Consider the following 16,221-nt stretch of genomic DNA (forward strand, 5'->3'; position numbering starts at 1 on the left):
ATGTATGGAACTAATTTCCTTTAAATTCGAATCAAATTTTATTGTATAAGGATAAATATTCTTATTTTTCGAAATTATGAACGACAAAGAAATTCTAATCACTGCAACCCTAAAATAAATCGTAGTGCAAGGGGCTAAGTCGGTGTGTAAACTAGAATCAACTTGTAGTGATCGCGGCGCACAGGTTCGATCAATGATGAAAACAACAGCAATTTTGCAAATTAATTAAAACTTCGACGTTTCGATCCTGATGTGGATCTTTTTCACGAGAAAACTATTGAGTCCGAAAAATACTTAGAAATTCTGTAAACTAGAAGAAGCTATTAAATGAATACCTAATGACGAGTTTATTAAAACATCTAGCCAGCAATGAATCACGGTAACATCATGTGGTGTGCGTTCTGGGAGATGGTGGTCGATTTTGAAAAATTCGGTCGGGTCAATCGCGACATGAGAATCGCCTTCGTACAGCCCGGTCGGCTAGCGTGATCCTTGATGGACAGCGGAACGTTCGGTGAGATCTCGTGTATTAATTAAGGCGAATTAGCCTTGGCATAAACTAGACAACGAGCGCCGATCGGTTCCGTGTATCGAAGGATACGCCGATCGTCTCGGGATTCCTCCTCGTCTCTCTCTCTTTCTCTCGGGCCGTGCACCGTGCAGCCGCGCCGCCGTCAGACCTGCCATTAACAATGCACTTATGCATCACTGTTGAGGGCTACGATTACCCTCCGATCACAATTTCCTGGTGAGCGCGGTCTGTATTCTCGTTATCGAGTCTCCCGTATACCGAATGCAGTTTTAAATTAAATCTTCCCATCCTTTTTTTCCCCGTTCCGACTCAGATCGCTTTTTACGGACAGCTTTCGGGCAATTTCGATCGATTATCGGCGATTTGGCGATCATCGTAATCTATCCTCTTTTTATAAAAGCAAGATGGACCTCCGCTGGCATCGAACTGATTATTTTTGTACAAAGAACGTCGCATTGTTTGATCAATTCAGAAGGAAGATTTACAGTGGGTGTAGAAAGTATTCGAACACTGATTAATTTCAAACGAAACTGTGCAATTGTTGTTTGTTAACTATTTCTTCTGTAAACAATGAATATGTACATATTGTACATATTATTATAGTACATATAGTACATATTCATTGTTTCCAGACAAAATAGTTAACAAACAACAATTTCAGAGTTTTGTTTGGAATTTATCAGTGTACGAATACGTTCTACACCCACTGTAAGTATCCCACCATTTATGAACAGTATAGCACGTCTCGAAATTGTTCGATTAGCACTGTTCGTCCAGATTCTGGCTTTATTTTCCAACTTTGATCATTAGTCTGATGTATATCGGCACTGCTTAGCGACATTTCGCCGTCGTACAAAGGATGCAAACGCATTTCATGCTTCAGAGGGAAGATTTAAGATCCCCGGAGTTGAATAGCGCCCCGTCGAAGAGACGCGTGTCGAAACATAATCGTTGGCATGGACATCGCGCCGGTTGCGCCACAATTATCCAATTCTCGGTGCACGATTACGCACGCGGCGCTGGAATCCTGTATTCATCGCGACACTAATGGCGCGTCGTTGATAAATCGTGGCCGCGGTTAATTGAAGCCTCGCGTAACACACCGGCCGTCCCCGCTGTTATATTTTATTAAACCACGATACGGGCGTAAATAATTAATGGCGCGTAATGACCGCGATTAAATTGAATCGCGCGCGTTCGCGAGATATTACATCGCCGCGGCATTTCTTACCCGGCTAACGAGTGTTGTTATTTACAAGGGGGCCCGGCCGTGGCGAGCGTACACCGCGGGAGTAGCCAGTGGGCGCATTAGGCCGGACGTCACGCTGAGTCAACACCGCTAGGAACTTCGAGTTCCATTCTCCTCTTTTCTACGTTTCCCTCCCTACTGTACTCTGTCTTTTTTCTCGCCATCGGTTGTCAGTCCGTTTCTTATTATTACCGACACGCATAGCGCCGCCGCAAACGAGCTGCAAGATGGATCTAACGTCCAATTTGCTGCTACTCGATTTCGGTCTGCTGCTTCTGCAGCTTCTTCCTTCGCTGGCCAACCATCACTGCATCCAGACAATTTGTCCGAAGCACCAGAACAGTCCTGAGGACACTTCTAGTCTTCTTGCGTCTGAAGCGATATTACAGGGTGACAAGAAATAACGGAGTTAAACATTTCTTATTATAATTCTGTAAAATCGACGAATTTTGAAAAACCAAATGATAACAACCATAACATAGATCTTTAGTATTCATATATTTAAGAAGTTTCGAAGTGGCCACCCTTTGATCCGATTCAGAGGCTCAAACGTGTCTTGAAATTTTCGGCTATGGACCGCAGCTCTTCTGGCGTCATTCGTTCCCACACCCGGCGCAGAGATTTTTTCAGCGACTCGAAACTTTTATGGGGCTGAGCACAGGCCCTGGCCTCCAAAATCGACCAAACGCTGGAGTTCATAGAGTTGAGATCCGATGAGTACGGCGGCCATTCCGCAGATGTGATGAAACCTGGAAAATGGGATTTGCTACGGTTTTTGTGGATCAAGGGGTCAAAATCAACCAAGAAGTGTATCGACGGGACATTCTCGAAGCCGTTGTACTTCTGTGGGCCCAACAGCACTTCGGTGATCCGGAATGGACGTTACAGCAGGATTCCGCGCCGGCCCACAGGGCGAAAACGACTCAGGAGTGGTGCAAAGCCCATTTTCCAGGTTTCATCACATCTGTGGAATGGCCGTCGTACTCACCGAATCTCAACCCGATGGACTACAGCGTGTGGTTGATTTTGGAGGCCAGGGCCTGTGCTCGGTCCCATAAAAATTTGGAGTCATTGAAAAAATCTCTGTACCAGGAGTGGGACCGAATGACGCCAGGAGAGCTGCGGCCCATTGCCGAAAATTTCAAGACACGTTTGAGCCTCTGTATCGGCGCAAAGGGTGGCCATTTCGAAACTTCTAAAATGTGTGAATACTAAAGGTCCATGTTATGGTTGTTATTATTTGGTTTTTCAAAATTCGTCGATTTGACAGAATTATAATAAGAAATGATTAACTCCGTTATTTCTTGTCACCCTGTACGATCTTCGAGAATATTTATTGCTTCCTCGACACTTTAAAGTCGTCTGCTTCTGCTAACTAAAGTTAATCCAACTTCCCTAGACCGGTTCTTTCTAACCGATGCATATTCCCTAATAATTGTGAAAAATATTTTAATTTCGAGACACGTAATTTAAACACTCTCGAAGTAATAAAATTTCCGATTAAAAATTTACGATAACGTAATGTTTCCTCAACACAGACTTCCTCTTACCTCACCCTGCCATACTTTTACTACCCAATGCACTATAAAGGTTTTTATAATCCCACCGAGCTGATTCGATGGGGAAAATGGTAGCCCGCAGTCCATCATTAAAATGCTTTATCAGAAACACGTTCCGAGTAATCCTGGATACGAGGACACGTCGTCATAACCGTTTTGCTCCCAGAAGCTATTACCCTCGCCGTATAAATATTACGTGTGATAATGCGCTATTTACGAAATCCACGGATTTATCTCGAATTAAGATACTTTTTAATCGATAAGAAATGTATGTATAAATAAAATGATCGTAAATGTCGAGATGAATTTGGGAACTACCCGAAAGCTCGAGCAAGGCAGATTCGTAAATCATTGAGATTACTTCCTCGTTAAATAAGTAAAAGCCAGAGTCTGCTTGAAATATTAAATTTGACGGGGGACAGGTTAAGGAACGGCATGATATTGATTATGAGCCGAACGAAACGGCATCAAAGTACCGCTGAATCATGCTACGTCGTTCGCAATTAACGTCTATCGTTAACCCATTTCGCGATGTATGCAGAAAACTGCATTCGAAACGATCTCGTTCGCATGATCGACGACTCTTTCCGCAACGAATGCGTTTAATATAATTAATCAGTTTTTAAAGTTTATGGGCCCAGATTTCGGTGACGTTCCATGCAGATGAATAAACTGCTACTTTAAGCGATGATAAAGTGACTGTGGACTTGACAGGAAATTGGTCCTGTTATTATACATATAAAGTCGTCCCTTAATATACATAATTAATCTTAATTAATAAAATACCGTGTCATTTTTCTTCGAGAGATGCACCGAAGATCAGAGTGAAACTTTGTAACGATTCCAAAAGAGTAATTCTAAGCGACAAACTTTCTCGTATCGGGAGAAATTGTTTCTCGCAGATTGAAATGCGGAAAGCAAAATGGCCGACACCCCCAGCCTCCGCGGCTTGTTGCACGGTACGTCGACCGGGCAGCGTCGTTACAAATGAGTAGCTAAGTTCGTTGTTGTGGTTAATTAATGGAGTCAGACGGCGTAACGGAGCGTTAATCTATGGGGCAATAAACGTAACGTTGCCGCGGACAAAAAAATCCAATCAAAATGCATTAATAACAGGAGAATTAATGCGTTCTTGTGCCGTGTACGCCACGATGGCCGATATTGCGTGCATATGCACACGGCCGAACCCGTACGTACCCGTACCGTGCTCGTAAATGGACTAATTACTTGCAATTACGCAACGACCGACTCGCAGCACGGGTTTCTTCTCCGTCATTAGTTCTTCGTATTCCCAGCGAATTACATAATAATATTCCCTGCTCGATAGGCGTCGAAACGTTAAAACGACCGATTTAGATCTGGCATGGTAGCTGACTTTCCTTGCTGATCTCGATCTTAAAGTAATTATTAACACCACCGACAGATCGTGATACGTGCTTAGTCCTCTCCATGTCAAACACTCTCTATTTCAGATTACATACTTTACCGCGCGGCTGTGAAAAAGCGATTCTTCACGATTAAACAAATGAGCAGCTATCTGTTGCTTTTTGTCGCTTCGGTGTCTGTGATAGTTGGTTTAAACCATAGACATATAGAGATAGACTGCGCGGCCTGAACGAAGCGCTGAAGTCCACAATGGCGGCGTGCGAGAGAGAGAGAGCATTAGCCGGGGTCCATAGCGCTCTCTTTCTAATTGATTTGTCGACACATCATATAGAAAGAGAGCGCTATGGACCCCGGCTAATGCTCTCTCTCTCACTCTTTGTACCGCGCGCCGCCATTGTGGGCTTCAACTCGCCCATAAGACGGCGCAGTCTATCTCTATATGTCTATGGTTTAAACGATTCTGGTGTGAACAAGAAAATTTTCCTTAATTATTATATTAAGATGCGCAGTAAATACTCATGTAATGTCCAACAGCCGTGTTCTGCACGGAGAGTGATCGTATAGGGACACTATTTTTTTATGACTGCGTCTACCGCGCCGAGAATTCAATGAAATACGGATCGCGTGGCCGAAGCGTGTCGCCGTCGCCGGCACAGTTCACAGAATGTCCCATACGCTGTTCTTCGTTGCGTTCGAAACTTTCATCGCCGATTACACCACTGAACGAATTCTTACCACTTAACGAATTCTTTCAAGGTTAAAAAACGTTCGTACCACAATCTCCATAATTATCCCATATTCTAAGTTTCAGCTTTCATTTTAAAAAAATGTCATCGTTCTATCTCATTTCTATCGAAAGTTCTTTGATTTTGACACAGATTTCGTCGGTTTGGCGCGGCGTTGGCCGGCAGTGGAGTGGATAGGCACTGGACAGTGATCGCACAGGCGCGACCCCGGACAGTAAATGAGGATTTACTGTATTATCATTTACAAGTGTGATTTCAAGATCCTAGAAACTCCAATCTAAACTTGAAGAACTATCTCTTTCTCAGAGCCATCTGGGTTACAAAATGGCCATAAAAATTGAACATCCCCCAGAATCAGAGACCTAATCCACAAGTCGTCAAGTTCAGCTCGGTTTCAGAGTAGGAATACAAGCGGACGAGCGAGGAGGAATCGAACAGAACGATCGCTCGCCCATTAACCGGCGACCAGGCACACGCGGATAATGGGCGAGCGATGGGACGACGACGTGACACCGCTCTATTTCTCGTAGAAACCCAACCGAGCACCGGTTTGATCGATATATTCTCACTCGTCACCGAACATCTTCGATCTTGATGGCTCGCTACTCGCCTCCGTCCCAGATAAACGATCACATTTTTCCACGCGCCGCGATCGCTGTAGATCGGCGCCGTGGACACAGTTTTATCTGTTGCGAAAATCTTCGAGCGCTCGAACACTGATGCTTCCTTGGTTTGCTACGGGCGCTTCTAATTATGAGATTAATCTCGCCGTCATTTCGCTGACAGTCGTCGGTGTTGAAAGACCGCATTCATCTGTAGAGAGATATTTTTCCTTTTAGAGACTTTTCTATAATCTTTTGATCGAAGTGACTGGATTTTTATTAATTCAATTGAATTACAAACTTTTGCGCCGATTTCAAGGGATCTACGGACATAATAAATGGATTGACCTCTTGGAATGGAACATTTCGGCTTGTTCTAGCAGTTCTAGAGTACTGAATCATTTGTTTTAATGCGGAGCTGGCAGTATCCATGCAGAGTCGCTATAAAATGCAACTCTATGCTTCCAGTTCCCCTCGAAAGCCGTCCAGAATCCCCAGGGCCACAATTGAAAGTCCCAGCTTAAGGTCTAAGCTCTCATACTCTGGTTCAGTGCGCCGTTCGTCGCCCGTTTCTCTGTCTCTCTTCCGCTCGCTCCTCTTCATCGGCGAATCGTGCAAGAACACCGGACTGAGAAATGCGCTCGGCGACTTGCATACAATAGACGAGAGTGATAGGCAGTTTTCTGAGGGATCCGAAGTCATTGCAACCCGCGACAGCTGTCACGCCGTCCTCGCGAGAGGGCTCGGCTTGATAACAGCCGAGAATAAACGCACGGAGACACGAACGAAACTATGCCCCGCCTATAGCGAACACTGGGAAATCCACTTGTATCGACGCGATGCTGAACAACGACTTCCCCTACGCTGTTGTCCTACTCCTGTCCGACTGTTATCGATAAATAGAGTTTCTCGATATTTGACAACGGAAGGTTGATGAGCTGCCCCGTAATTCAGGAGCACCATACTTAACTCCGCCATTAATTAAACTCTTGTAACCGCGAAATATTACAAGCAGTAATTTAAAGGACGGTGAAGCATTTCGGAATTGCCCGGTTATTAATTACGACTCGCTTGATTGGTCGGCAGGATCGGCTCGATCCATCCAATCGCGGTTACTTTGTTCGTAGTTAAAGCCCCTAAAAGATCATCAGCGAGCACAGCAGCCAGGTGCGTAAAGCTGGCGAATGGCCGGTGTCGCTTTTCAATTACGCTCTTTTGATCGTAAATTTGAAAACGCATAAAACCGTCCCCGCGTGGCCCTCTATAAATTGCCGAAGGACGGGGACTTTCGATCGCGCAAGAAAATGAGTATCCGCTCCGAGAAAATTATGAAAGGCATATTAGACGTGCATACGAATGTGCATGCGTTATGCCGTAAATTTAAAGCAAACCTATCGGCAGGTTTTATGCCTCGGACACCGCATTTAATGTCTTCTGTTACGCTTGTGCTGGAATTACACAATCACACCTCCATCTTTCATTTCATCAATCAGCTTTCACGTTTGCATTTTTCTGAACGCGTTTCACGTTCGTGAAATCTCACCGATTTGGGTGATTCGTGAGGGATAAACGATTACGCGGACATTTCCAGCAGATTTTAACCATGTAAAATGTTTTTGTTGCAGGCGAGAAACCATACCAATGCACATGGGAGGGCTGCACGTGGAAATTCGCGCGTTCCGACGAACTAACGCGGCACTATCGCAAGCACACGGGTCAGAAGCCGTTCAAGTGCCATCTTTGTCAGCGATCGTTTTCGCGGAGCGACCATTTGTCGCTTCACATGAAGAGGCACTGATGAAGAGGAGCTTCTAGCCGGTCGGACAAGCGAATTGGGGGGGGGGGAGAGAACGAGAAGAGGAGGGGTGAAGCAGGGTGGAGAAGTGAATGAGAAAAAAATAAAAGACCGCTGTTCCGGGGAATCGGGACTGGAATCGTGATCGTGATCGGACGACGATAATGATTCTCTTTTTTATATTCGGGACCTGAACAGCCTCATCTCGATCGGAATCGTCTCGATCGTGCGACGAGAGTCGGAGGCGGAAACTAGGAGAGAAAAAATGAAGAAGGAAACAAATCGTTCATTAGACTTTAAAAGTTGCGAACGGAGATATCGCTGTAATTATCGGTGGACGATCGTGCGAACCTGTCAGCAGTCTCACTACGAAAGCGATGGACAAAAGCGCGTTTTCTTTTCTTCGTCGTTTTTCATTCGTCTATCGGAATCTTTCTATTATCTTGAATTCGTATCTGTTGAGCAGAGAGAAATTTTAACGTTGTTATGTACTTTATAAAAAATTTTCCCCGCAAAATATTTATTTATTTCTCGTTGAAGGAACCAACGTCTTTCGAAAGGGGGAGAGAGAGAGAGAGAGAGAGAGAGAGAGAGAGAGAGAGCGAGAGAGAAAGAAAAAGAGGGAAGTGAAAATCGATTGCTGCAGGTTCAGCGCAACCGGCGCACGCGACAGCGCGTCACTTCTTGTTTCTATTTCTAGCCAATTTTCCAGTTTGTTTTCTTTTTTCTTTTTCTTTTTTTTTCTGTAATGTACGAATTAAATAAGGCCAGCTCAACTAGTCTAGAGCACCATATGTATCGTCTATCGCGAGGAATAGAGCCAGTAAACTGGGAGAGGAGGGAGAGAGGAGTAAACTATCGTTAAGGTAATTAAACGATTTATTAAGTAAAGAAAATTATTCGAACTCCGGTGACGGAGCTTGGGACTTAGCATGCTCAGTTAAATAAACTACAAATCGTGATCGTAAAACATTTTCTAACGCGTTGAATATGCGAACGCTCTCGAATTAATGCACAAAAGAATTTCGCGTTTAGGGACGGACAATCATTCAACAACAACAACAGCAACAACAACGTTCTCATTGTCGACCGGAATAAGGGAATTCGACGCTCTAAAAGCCAGTATTACGTGTGCATTAAATAATTTTACGATATAATCTGTGTAACCACGCGTCATCGATGATGGGGTGTCCACAGCGCCACTTATCCGATGTTTTTGGTTTAGCCAGTATCGCGCGCGCGCGCGACAAAAATAATAGTAAAAACAACAATTCTTCGCTCGTCGTTTGTCCACGCAAGGTGCCAAAGTAGGAGGTGCAAATGTGCGACGACCAACGATCATCGATACATTGCGTTCGAAACGTGGACAGAGATCCGTGTCGAAGGATAATTTGTCGAAACAAGCCTTTTCCGTGGAGAATCGTTTCTGCACACTTTGTTTATTGGCAGAGCGGCAGCACGCAAGGGTACACGATCGCGGCGGATCGGAGAGCGACTCGCCAGCTTTTGCGGAATGCCAACGAGAAAGAGACGACGTGTTCGGTCGATTAGGCGCGCGCGTTCCCCGCGGTTCCGTCGTTGTACATACACACAGAAAGTCGCATCAGGGTTCGACACCGTCGACGTGTGTCCCGAGGGTTGTTCAATTATCGTCAATCTAGATGAAAGTAACAGTTTAAGATACGGGATACAATATCGAAACATATCGAAGTCGTGCGCGTTCGAAGCGAAACGAGAGCAGCCCGAGGGGCCGTGCGCGCGACACACGTTCCTCGCGCAGTCGAGACTCGGATTAGTGCGACGAGCTTGCGACGCTGTTTCTCTTAAGCGAAGAACCTTTGCCAATGTGATACTCTCTCTTTTCTTTCACCTAGCGAAAATCATTCGAAATAACTCCTTGAATTTTGTCGGACTGATCCGAGGCGTGTACGAATTGCAAAGCGGTCATACAAGGCCACGAATTCTGCTTTGAAGGAAGTAGACTGTGCCAAATAGGACGCGGGTAACTTCCCGGTGGCCTTGGACCGTCGATCGAACCGGTCGCGGCTCGTAGAAGCTCTGGGAAACTGTGAATTTACCAAATTTTTAGTAGCGACGAGATGAAAACGTTCGTTGTCGTTGCAATTTTGTCGCAGGAACGTTGTCGCGGGTCCTCGGCGATGGGCCGAGTACGCGATTCGTGTAACACGCTTGTAAATAATTTCGAGACACCTTTGGGGAGCGATCGTTTCGCAGCATCCGTTTCCTTCGAGCCTGCGCGTTTCCTGCTACGCGAACGGGCGCAGGGTCTAAACGGAAGAAAAAGGTAGCCGGGGAAAAGAGCAGAAACCTAATTGTTTTTCGGAGCTATAGTTAAACGCGATGATGGAACAAGATGCCAGTATATGCTAGAGCTAGAGGCGGGGCGGAGTTAAGAGATGCCAGTATATGCTAGAGCTAAAGGCGACGGAACAAGATGCCAGTATATGCTAGAGCCAGTTTATATCATTAAAGAGACACCTCTACCTTGTAAGATTACTGCGAAGATTGATAAATGACTATTTGTTACGTGTTGTATTTTCATAGGGAATAGTGCCTTTTAATATTAAGAGGAAGAGGAACGCTGCGTTAGGCCTTAAGTATACTGCTAGTGCCTTAAGTCACGCGAATCTTCGTGCTTGTGCACGTTTCATAACGCGACCCCCTCTCGGGTCCTCGCCCGGAGGATTCCGTTTCGAAAACGAAAACACACGAACACGCATATGCTTCACGACAACACAAACACACGTATACACACAGATCCAGACACAGTCGTCCCCGTCGTCCTTATTCGCCGCTTTCCGGACGAAAAATTGCGAACGATGTCCGTCAAGGTTCCACCGGCTTCTCGATCCCTCGTCGCGTCGCTTCTTCGGTCTCCGCGTGCTCCACGTGTCCCAACGATCGATCGCGGGGATCCATACCTTGCCGTAACTCGCTGTACGTCCGTTGACAATCCTCCGATAACAGAATGTGCAACGCGATCGGAAACGTCGAGTTCTCGCGTTCTCGATGCGGTGTAGAACGGTGCATCGCGTCAGGCATTTTTGGTCCTCGCGACGAAAGGCCGCGCCTGCCTCTCCGGGATGCATGAATAATCCCTGCATGATCGTCACTGCGAAACTCAATCCGAAAATGGACGAGGTGCCACCCAGGATGCCATTCTACGATCCTGATGACTGATACCGTTGTACCTTTCCTGTAGGGAATTTCTTTGGAGGGGCAGCCGTCAGTAATCTGAGCGCGGCGCGGGCGATGAGAAATGTATACTGACGTCATGCCGACACCCTCTTTGATCATTATCATTTTTTTCCCCCGGTGAGAGCTCGTGCCGAGTCGTGCACATCCCGAACGCCGACGTCGTGTTACACGGTGTGTGCTGCTCCTCTCTCCTGGGACCGATTCCTTTTAATTGTCGACGGGCGCGAGATCATGGCCAGGAGCGGCGGCATTCTTCTCGAAAGGACCTCTCTTCTCTTCTTTCTCGCGGACCTCGCCCAACCGTCGTGGAATTCTTCGATCTGTCCGGTCCTCGTGCTTCATCGTTCTCGTCCAAACAAACATTCCAATGGCCGCGCGTCGCAGCAACGTGCTCGCACGAAATCGATCGTCGTCGGCCGGAAAATCGAGGATTCCCTCGGACAAGGCCCGAACGATCGGAACATTCCCCTCTGAGCACCGACATTCCCAGACCGCGAGAGAACAGGCGGATTCGCGAAAACCCGAGGTTGTTCGTGGTAACGGGGACACCCATTCAGACGACGAACCCGTCGCTGGACGGGGAACAGAGCTCTCGAACTGTACGCGACTGATTTTCTATGAACGCCCCGCCCCGCCCAGGGAAATTAGCATTTCAAGTGCCTTAACAGACGTCGACCGACAACCGACTAATCGAGAGGCTTCTCTTTTCGATTCGGGATCATCTTCTGCCGAAACGCGTGTCGCGAACTACGAGAAGCGAGGAATGGCGGTGGACACGCCTGTTTCTACATTGTTTACGAACTACGTTATAATCACTCGACAAATTTCCGAACGAACAATGCCCAACGTCGATGTTCTAGGTTCCAATCGCAGAAATTCGAACGTTCTTTCTCGAAGTACCTGAATCTGTTGAAATTCTTGTTCCGTTGATAGTTTGAGGGAGCGTTTGGGCGATCTTTAAGGACGAATCGGATGGAGAATGATTTAATTCGAAGTATCAGAGTGTGCCGAGCTTTTCGTCCGTCGACGCAGCGATTGCTTTCCATTCTTCGTTTCAACGGCCAGTAAAATGTATCCGCAACGCGTACACGCATCCGGTCGATCGCTCTCGCACACAAATACACACAAATGAACAGAGAAACACGCACACACACACACACACACACACACACACACACACACGCGTCCAGTCACTCACACGCATACCTTATCAAGCAACTGCAATAAATTGCGTCTTTAATCTGCGATCATGCGCGGTGCTCAATCTTTCTTGGTGCTTTCGTACGTTGAATTCGACGTGCGTAGATATACATCAACAGTGGACAATACGGGGAGATCGTTCTCCTAAAGATTCATTACGCAGGAGCGCAGAAAGTAAGGCTGCGAATGATAAGCGCGAGCCTGGCGTATGGAGGATGTTGGATCGTGTGCGAAAAATTACGTTTTGTGCGGCCTTGTTCGTCGAAACCATAGTATTCTTTTCCGGAGCCTTGTTGGTCAAAATAACCACGTGTTTTATAAACGAAATCATTATATTCGGCTGGCAAGAAAGTAATTTCAGTATTTTAAGGTGAAACAGAGGTCAATTGTTTTATTCAAGCAATGAACTTTAATGAATAACATATTTTCTCTGTTGTTCGATGATCTTTTGCCAAAAAGGATAAATAAGAAAATATTTTATTCATTAAAGTTCATCGCTCGAACAAAAAAATTCGGTTTTAAATACTGAAATTACTTTCTTGCCAACCCGGTAACTGCAAAAATGGACATTGTCTGAAAACTAGTTTGAAGCGTAAATACTGCCAAAAGCAAAATAACATTTGAATTTACCTTTCATAAGAATCGTGTGATATCTTCGTTTATTAAAATCTGTTTTCAATCCTGTGCCACAAGTTTGGCGCATTATACGCGGTAACAGAACACCAACATAATTAAAAAATAATAATTTCTCGTTACGATACGCAGTTTCTGGTTGACTCTGCAGAACAAGGCGGTAGATATTTAGAAAACAAAAGGCTTTGAAACCGGTTCACGTGGTCCGACAGCTTTCCGACTGGCAGGGACGCGATTAGGTGATTGTTGGCTCGTTTACAGAAATTCTCGTAAGGATACTAAACGGAACTACTAGCGCGTAAGATAGACAAATAGGCGAGCAATAACTTCTGTAAATAGTTATGTAAAATTAGCCCGCGGAGGATCGTCGATGGACGATCGGATCAGCGGGTCAACGTAGTATAATTCTTTTGCAATAATATAATCAATGGGGGCCAGTAATTCTCTCTCGGATCTCGCACGGATTTTAGACACTGCGAGGCGCGTGGCGTGTCCTCTTCTCTGAATCTCGCCGCAAATTTTCCGCGCGTCCTTTTGTTCTCCGTTGTTCCGCGAGCAAAAGGAGAGAGAGAGAGAGAGAAATCATTTGCTTTTAGGTTCCTAGAACAAGTGTGGAAACCGTGTCGACGAATACGACGCGGCAGAATTTCAACAGGAGATTCGACGCGTGTAGAATCGACACGGTGTTCGCGCGAACGTGTTCGAGACCGTGAACAGATCGGCGAAGTTCAGGGAAAGTAAAGGAACGATGGTCGCGCGCCACCAACTATTACTTTATAAGAGTAAAAAAAAAACTGTATATTACGTCGCGTAGATTTCGTTGATGCGTAGGATCGTTGAAGAAAACGCATCCGCTGCGATTCACTGTATAAACGAAGGCATTATACTGTACCGGAGGAGAACGAGGAAAAAAAGTAAACGTTTGTACTTTCTAATTTACTTTTAACCGTGTCGCTTGAGGACGGTGTCGCTATTCGTAATCGCGGGCACCTCGGCAAAAGGGGAGGTTCGTTTAGTGCATTAAACAGACAAAAAAAATATATATTATATATATATATATATATCATATATATATATGAACAAAAATCTCTATATATATACATACATATATATATATATATAGATACATATAGATATATATTGTAAATGTGGTTGTAATCTTATTACTGTTATATCGATATATCGATGTCCTTGATTTGGATAATTTATTTATTGCGGTCGGAAGAGAGTAAACGAAACGGGAGCGTGTAATTATTATCGTGCGCCGCGCGGGGGTGCAAGCGGAACGGGAATTGCGGAGAGAGAGAGAGAGAGAGAGAGAGAGAGAGAGTGTGAGAATAGCGAATTATTATTAACGAATTACGTAAAACGCACGGCAAATTATATATATTTATACAACGTTATCGGATGCAGGGGAGGATGCGCGTGATTTTTTTTTGGATGTCGCGGCTTCCCGCCGCGCGAGAGAAAGTCCTACAAAAAAATGAAAACAGAAAAAAGAAATAAAAAGAAAAGTATGAAAGAAATGAGAACGATTGTTTCGCGACAGCACGGTTCAACGCGTATTTAATATTTGTACTTTCGCGCGCGACTACCTTTACCCGCGGAAGCGAAAATTCTTCTTGTATCGCGAAGGGCGAAATCCGTGTCCCGGTGTTGTGTCGTTTAAATAAATTATATTCGTCGAGACGCGTGGCACGGTGCGTCACGTTCGTCCTGTGTGGTACAACGTCACGCCTGTCGATAATCTTATTATCGAAATGATGGTTACATATTTTAGATAATACTATTATCATTATCATTATTATGATTCTTATTATAATTGCTACTATTACTATTATTATTGTATTTGGCAGGGTTACGACATTAAAATCGTAAAAAAAAAGATGACCGACTTCTTCTTGAAATCCGTGAATCCCATTCCAGCATCCTTTCGCATTTCTGTACGCTTTAATAAACGATTACAAATACTTCTTGTTGTATGGACATTCATTATTTCGACACCTGCTTCCACAGCACAATATTTTCGCAATAATATCACAACCACCATTGTAAAAGAAAATGCAAAAATCATCGGCACAACAACGCAGTTTTACAATTTCCACATTGATCTAACTCATTCCATATCGAATACTAACGGTGCCAAGACGTTTTCTGTCGGTCCCATAGAAGCCGCTACGTATCGAGAGCACAGCGCCCTATCAGGACTCGCGCCGGGAATCGGAAAACAGCCATAACCGTGGTCCCGGTATTGATAAGCAAAAAGCATCGGGCGAAAAAGATCGGGCCCGCCGATTAGAAGGAAAATCACGTATCGGCAGGCGGATCGTAGTCGATCAACGTCGATCGGAAAAATTATTGACCGGCGCGAAGCCATAACCTTTCCCGAGGACATTACCGGGGGGCCCCGTGGTCGACTCCCATATAAATACATCTGCATCCTCGTTAACGTTTTACCCGTTACACGGTAGTTAGGCGGTCGCGGAACGATAAATAAAGCCGCGAGTCTCCGGGAGTAAGCGCCCGGAGATGTTTTGTGACAACCGGCCAGTCACAATACGATCATTAGGCTATTTTCCAGAGTGTAGCACCCCGAGACGCAATATCTCTGCCGTAGCCGCGTATTTGTCCCGTCTGGCAACAAGATTTCTGCACGCTGGTATTCTACTAAGTTGTAGGTAGTCTCCGTACTAGGTAAGTACAAATCCTACCGTATACCTCCAGGAGAATTTGTAGTCCGAACGGCGGCTATAACCGAGGCCATAACTTAAGCGGAATACCGCCGTTGATTCCAGTCCTTCTAGCCGGAATTCCCCCTCTCCCCCTCTCTCTCCCTCTCTCTGTCTACCCGGTGCCGGTGCAATTGTGGATATCAACGGCGACATGACGTCCTTTCATGTTGATGCCTCGCCGTCCTGGACGGCTGTACTTGTAAATGAAAGCGTGTCGATCGGATCGTCCAACGGTATATAATTAATTCCTCGTCATTTCACCTCCCCTCTCTCCCCCTCCTCTGCTCTCTTTCTCTCTTTGTCGAACGTTCGCCGGTCTCCGGTTCGCGAAAACTAAATGTACACGCCGGATTCGTATTCCTCGCGGGGCCTCTATGTAACCAGGATTGTGTGTGTGTGTGTTTTACAAGGCTCACTTTGAATTAAGTAAATGTTTGCCGCATGCGCCAAGTTCTCGGGCAACCGTTCGCAAAAACCGTCTCGGTAACAAAGTCGCTTATGGTAGCGCCGATAAGAAACTCGTACTTGCCGTGGTGTGCCACTCGCATCACGGCCACGTGTCTTCCGA

The 16,221-nt window shown here is 45.5% G+C and overlaps 1 protein-coding gene across 2 annotated transcripts in view; it reads left to right on the forward strand.

Moving 5' to 3' along the window:
• Positions 1–12,291, forward strand: part of LOC143208072 (uncharacterized) — a 417,089-nt gene extending 404,798 nt beyond the window's left edge. For both annotated transcript variants that reach the window (XM_076422141.1, XM_076422142.1), the window contains one exon: positions 7,700–12,291. In XM_076422141.1, coding sequence (XP_076278256.1) covers positions 7,700–7,872 — 173 coding nt within the window. In that variant the 3' untranslated portion in view covers positions 7,873–12,291. The remainder of the gene's footprint in view (positions 1–7,699) is intronic.
• The last annotated feature ends 3,930 nt before the right edge of the window (positions 12,292–16,221 follow it).

Source organism: Lasioglossum baleicum, chromosome 4, assembly GCF_051020765.1.
Source record: "Lasioglossum baleicum chromosome 4, iyLasBale1, whole genome shotgun sequence".
NCBI lineage: Eukaryota > Metazoa > Arthropoda > Insecta > Hymenoptera > Halictidae > Lasioglossum > Lasioglossum baleicum.